At 49.4% G+C, this 5,977-nt stretch overlaps 1 protein-coding gene across 1 annotated transcript; it reads left to right on the top strand.

Annotated features, from left to right (window-relative positions):
- The first annotated feature begins 226 nt into the window (after positions 1-226).
- LOC112319600 (cystatin-C-like) lies at positions 227-4,624 on the top strand. The gene is made up of 3 exons (XM_024576940.4): positions 227-629; positions 3,379-3,492; positions 4,317-4,624. The coding sequence occupies exons 1-3, from the start codon at positions 390-392 to the stop codon at positions 4,398-4,400; spliced, it is 438 nt and encodes a 145-aa protein (XP_024432708.1). The 5' UTR covers positions 227-389; the 3' UTR covers positions 4,401-4,624.
- The last annotated feature ends 1,353 nt before the right edge of the window (positions 4,625-5,977 follow it).

Genomic DNA, 5,977 nt, shown 5'->3' with positions numbered 1-5,977 from the left:
CACACTAGAGGAGGTCTGGGAGTGGTGGGGAGGAGGTGGAATGGGTGGGAGGAGGAGCCCAGACAGACTTGGGTTGAAGAAGGCCAGGACTGGGCGGAGGGGCAGAGCTCAGGAGAGGAGGAGGAGCTGAGTGAGATGGTAACAGACTGCTGGGAAAAGGGGTTGGTAGGAAGGGCAGGACCTCAGGACTATAAAGGAACAGGGCCTAGGGGCGTGGCTGCGGAAGTGGGTGAGGGAAGTGAAGGAGACGGAAAAGGATTGCTGAGGGCGGAGAGGGGCGGGCTGAGGCAGAGCAGACTAGAGGGAATAAAAGCCTCAGTCAGCGGTGGTTTTCGCTGATCTCCGATCTGTCCCTTGTCTTGCTTTCACCAGTCCCCACCGAGTGGACCATGGCCTGGTTCCTGCGCTCCCCGCTGCTCCTACTGGCCGCCCTGGTCCTGGCCCTAGCAGTGAGCTCTGCAGCCGATGTGAGCCCCGGCAGGCCTCTCATGCCCGGCGGCCTGGCCGAGGCAGACATCAACGAAGAGGGCGTGCAGCAGGCGCTCAACTTCGCCCTGAACGAGTACAACAAAGCGAGCAACGATGCCTACCACAGCCGCGCCATGCGGGTGCTGCGCGCCCGCAAGCAGGTGCGTCCCTGGGGAGGGGCCGGGGTCCCGGGGCTGGCAGGGAGACAGGGATGTGGAATCCTTCGCCTCAGGAGGGCGTGGCCCTCGGGAGGTGATCAACATACAGTCCCCAATGCCCAGCTTGCAGGAGGGACAGCCCTCCCGTGCTTCTCCGCCAGGCAGTTTCCCTAGTGTTTAATGTGGCCCACAGACGCCACAGACCTTCATGGGTTTATTCACCAGGGCTTCATTTATGTTTTCAAGCACCAGCCCAGCAAGAAGGACATAGCTTGGGATCAGGGCCGTTGTCCAGCCTCTTAGCTCTCTACCCCAGGCTCATGGGACTGGGGGCTCAGTGTGAACTGGCAACTAAATGACTACAGGCAAAGGAAAACCAGACTGCACACCTGGGTGCCCGCTTGGCTCTGCCACTGAATGATTTTTTAAACACTTTTATTCCTTTTAACTTTTCGTTTTGAGATGATTTCAGACTTACAGAACCTTTACAAAAATAGCACATAGAACCCTTGTAGATTCTTCATCCAGGTTATCCAAATGTTAAAATGCTGTCCTATTTGCTTTATCCACCTCCCTCCCTCCCTCCCTACATGTATGTGGGGGTACATACATGCATTTATTTCTCTGAACCATTTGAGAGTATATATTTCCTAAAAATAATGGCATTTTCTTACATAATCACAGTGCAATTTTGAAAATCAGGAATCAACTGGAATAATTTTCTAATACATAGAACTTATTCAAGATGTCTGTGATTGTTTGACCAATGTCCTTTATAGCCAAGGACACTCCAGGGTCATGCACTGCAGCCATTGTCCTGCAGCCTCCCTTACCCTGGAGCAGCCTGTCTCACTGTTTCATCTTCTTGGCATTTGTCCAGCATATGCAGACTGGCACTCAGTTTTGATTGGCCTGAAATTTCCTTAAGATTTGGGTTATGCAGAAGAGGCATGTTCTCCTAGTCTCCTCTCAGTAGGTGCCACTAAACCAATCTTCATGACCTCCATGTGCAGTGGTATTTGGGGCCACAGGCATTCCAAACACCCTTTTTGAGGAGCGTTCTCACTGCTCACTTGTTCATCCCTAGAGTACCTCAGCAAACACAGAGGAGTTCAGGATATGGCCTGTGGTATATCCAGTTGGATGCTACAGCAGAGGGTCTTGCATAAAAATCCAAACCTGCCAAGAGATCCTGGAGGAAAGGCCCCTGGAGCATTGTTTCCCTCCATAGATCCCACCCATGGAGCAGGCTCTGGATTTTGAAGTGTCATTCTTCACCCTGAAATGGGTGCCCCACCACCAGTAGCTGGAGATAGTCAAGCATATAGTAGCCTAGAGAGGATCATACTTGGCCCTGCCTCTGCCAGCCTGCCCTGAGGTTCTGGCCAGAATGGGAGGATAGTCATCATAATCCAGAAGGGGAAGGGAGGAAGTATCAGGAAGGGCTACTGGACCTTGAGCTTGTCCTTGAAGGAAGTCTGGAATTTAGACTATCTGGTCTGCATCCCACTTATGAGCAGAACATAGCCATACAGCAACGAAGTGTGGTATTGTGTGCCAGTGTTTTGGGTATCCAACCTACAGCCCATGGGCTGCATGCATCCCAGGATGGCTGTGAATGCAGCCCACCACAAAATTGTAAATTTATTTAAAACATTATGAGATATTTTCTTGTGATTACATGTCACTGTATTTAATGTGTGGCCCAAGACAACTCTTCTTCTTCCAAGGTGGCCCGGTGGCACCAAAAGGTTGGGCAACCCTGGTAGGGCTTGTTTTCACCTTTCTTGAAACATCAGATGGTGGGTCAAGATCAGACCCATTTGTCCTGCAGCAGTTGGCTGGCACTGTCCCCTTTGGATGAGATATGCACTCCCTGCTCACCAGGTCCCCACCAGCCTGCTCCTCTCTACCAACTTGGTGTCATAGCTCATCGGCCCATGTGAGAAACTGACACCAGAGGGATCACAGGACTTGCTTGAGGTACATCGGACAATCTAAAGCCTGGTTCAGGCCCTTCATCTTAAGGTTTTCCAAGTTGTCACAAGGTGTGTCTGGAGCATGCCTGAGTGAGGACAGTCTTCACTTCTGAAATCTCAAATGTAAAAGACATGAGGTGTATAACACATTTTAAAAGTGTTCCCATCACAAATAACTCTTAAAAGTTAGGCATTCTAAGGACATTTTTTATTGGCCTCAAGCATCTGAGTGTGTGTGTGAAAAGTGTCTCATTTCCTACTGCTCAGTGAGGGCATGAGTAAACTGGAGGGCAAGGAATGAGAGTCTCGAGGAGCTGAATATTACTAACTGGATTATAGCTTCAAAGTCATTGTCATGTGAGTCTTCCTGAGGCAGAAAGAGCCTTGGCTAAAGCAGAGCTGTCACTTTGTCCTAGTCTCTGCCCTGGCTCCTGGCGCTGACATGGTTGATTTGCTGACACCCTGGCTGACTCCCCAGAGCTGCATCTTCAGCTCCTGGCAAATTTTTGGTGTCTGGCTTCCACCTTCTATTTTCCTGCCTCTCTTCATGCCAGGTTGTGTGATGTACCTTTTCAGAGCTGCTCTGTAAGGAAGTTACAAGGAGGACTTGAAGCATATCAGCTTGGGCAGCCATCAGGAGGTAGCTGGGTGCCTTCTGGGTACTGGCTCTGGCAACCCATGGATGTTGGCCCTGTATGCCATAACAGGAAGGTAATTGTGCCTGTGTGACCTGGGTAGGTATTCAAAGCCTATCCTACTCTTCACATGCACAGGTCGTGGCTGGACTGAACTACTTCTTGGATGTGGAAGTCGGTCGAACCACATGTACCAAGTCCCAGCCCAACTTGGCCAGCTGTCCCTTCCATATCCAGCCACACCTGAGGAAGGTATGTGCCTGATGTTGGCTAGAGGCCAGATATGCAGGACAGAGGGGTGGGTTTGTACCTGTGGGGGTATGTCATGGGTGAGTGCTGTGGTGTGGTAGGGCATGCAAGTGTCGGGGTGAGTATGGGGGAAAGGGTGCCAGTGTGTGTGCTGGTTCCTAAGATTTCTAATTTGAATTTATAAGGATGTTTGAGCTGGGACATTTGGGCACCATGTGCCTCCTGAGTGAAGGAAGCAGCTGGTGGCACACATGGGGTCCTGTAACCCCAGTGTCAGCCACTAGAACACATTAGTGAGTAATAGAGGCCTGTAAGGGGAGAAATCCTTTCATGCTGCCCTACTCACTGGACATCAGACTATCCCCTGGGTGGGACAGTTCTTTTGATGTCTCAGAGTCTGGGGAGATCTCCACCTTCTAGTCACCTTCCCAAACACACTGCCTCTTTCAGGAAGGTTTCCTCAACCTGGGTTCTTCCTTCTAGGCCTGTCTTAGTGCTGGCCCACTGGAAGTGGAGGGAACTGTACCCTCTGGGGCTGTGTTGCCTTGTCTGGGCTTCTCCTTAAAGGGCCATGCAGGGGGTATAGCAGTGTGGATTCCTGTTGGGAGGAGAGACAGGAAGCCATCTCCTGGACTTGGAGTGATGGGATGGGTTACCAAGAAGCCACTGCAGAGTCCTGCAGAGTGGTCTGGGGCTGAGAGGGGTAGGGGACTAAAAGTTCTACCAAACAACCACAGTCCCTGACCTGCACTTCTGAGATCTGGTGCTGGCCATTTCCTTTTTTACTGTAACCCTGACTGACCACCATTCTCATTTCTCTTTTGTAGAAAGCACTCTGCTCTTTCCAGATATACACTGTTCCTTGGTTGGGCAAGACCTCCATGGTGAAGTCCAGCTGCCAGGATGCATAGAGGATGTGACAGGCTGGGCCACACTGGCTGCCTCTCACTTGCACTCCCCCACCCTTGTGGAGTCCCCTCAGTGTGCTGGTCCCAGATGACAAATAGAGGCTTCTTGAGCATTATTTGAACAGCTAAATGGCTCTAACTTGTTTCTCTTAATTGCTTTCTGGATAACCTGTCCCTGGTGCACATGTTCTGCCCCTATTTTATGCAATAAAAAATAACATCAACTACTCCTTGAATTGTTCACTGTCTGGGGATGTGCCTGAAGGGTTTACTTTACAGTTACTTTAAGAAAAGTTCTGGAGGGCAGAGGAGGAGAGAAAAGCTGGTGCATGTGGCCACAGTGGCGTGTTAGGAGAATATGCTGCCCTTTTCATATGACTGAGTCATGGAGGGGGGGTCTGGGAAGCCAGACCTTCAGCTCTAGTGGTTGCTGATAATCAGTAAAAAAGGAGGAGGGGACCTATGCTGCTGGTTCTGGAGACTTGGCTGCTATATTTGAAAAGAAGTCAGACAGTGAGCAGGGTCTAGACAGGAAGGAGAGTTCAGATGGAGCTTATAGCCCAGGGCCTTTCTCAGCAAGGTTCTGCAGAGCCAGTTTTCAGTTGAGCTGATCAGATCTCTGCAATTGATGTGACTGCTCAGGTTCCCTAGAGACTAAAGAAATACCCTATTTAAAGGTGAGATCATATGGTATTTGTCCCTCACCGTCTGGCTTATTTCACTTAGCATAATGCTCTCCAGTTCCATCCATGCTGTTGCAATACTGGAACATAATGAACAGAAGAAAAAAGGAAACAAAATATAACCAGAGACACTGAAGTTAAGAACAATTAACAATAGTCAGGGGAGAGTGGGGAAGGGACAGTGAGGAGGGGATTTCAGGAACTACTATAAAGGACACATGGACAAAGTCAAGGGGGAGGGTGGAGGTAGGGGAGGGAGGTGGGTTCAGCTGGGGTGGGGTGGAGGGATGGGAAGAAAAGGCATACAACTGTAATTGAATAACAATAAAAATTAAAAACAAAAAAGAAATACCGTATTTTTCAGACTGTAAGATGCCGCCCCAGCCCCCCTCCAAATTTGGGAGGAAAATGGGGGTGCATCTTATAATCCGAATGTAGCTTACCTGGCTCACTGTTTGGGGGAGGGCAGTGGAGCTGGGTTTTTTTCCTATTTTTCTCTAAAACCTAGGTATGTCTTATGGTCCGGTGCGTCTTATAGTCCTAAAAATACGGTAATGCTTCACATCTACTTCTCTACCTAAGAGCCTATAGGCACCAATAAGGACTTGAAGGGTAAAAGTATATGTGTGTTTAAAGCTGATTGGGGAAATGCCGGTCAGATTCAAAATCAATCAAGGTCAGATGCAGGCTTGAAAAAGAAAGTGTGAAAGCAACACCACCTCTGATATATTCTGGCAAGCTGTTGTCTATAAGGGTTTTAGTGATTTATACCTACCAGACCATTTGTGGGTCCTCAAGCATTTGTGCCTTTTCTTGTCTCAGTTGGCTACAGAGCCTGCTTACCCTCTGACTTTATTCAAGGAACGAGTTTTGCCCTTAGAGAAGTGAAACACCCCC

This window comes from Desmodus rotundus, chromosome 6, assembly GCF_022682495.2.
Source record: "Desmodus rotundus isolate HL8 chromosome 6, HLdesRot8A.1, whole genome shotgun sequence".
Taxonomy (NCBI): domain Eukaryota; kingdom Metazoa; phylum Chordata; class Mammalia; order Chiroptera; family Phyllostomidae; genus Desmodus; species Desmodus rotundus.
The sequence above is the reverse complement of the archived record's forward strand: the minus strand, read 5'-3'. Positions and strand labels throughout refer to the sequence as shown.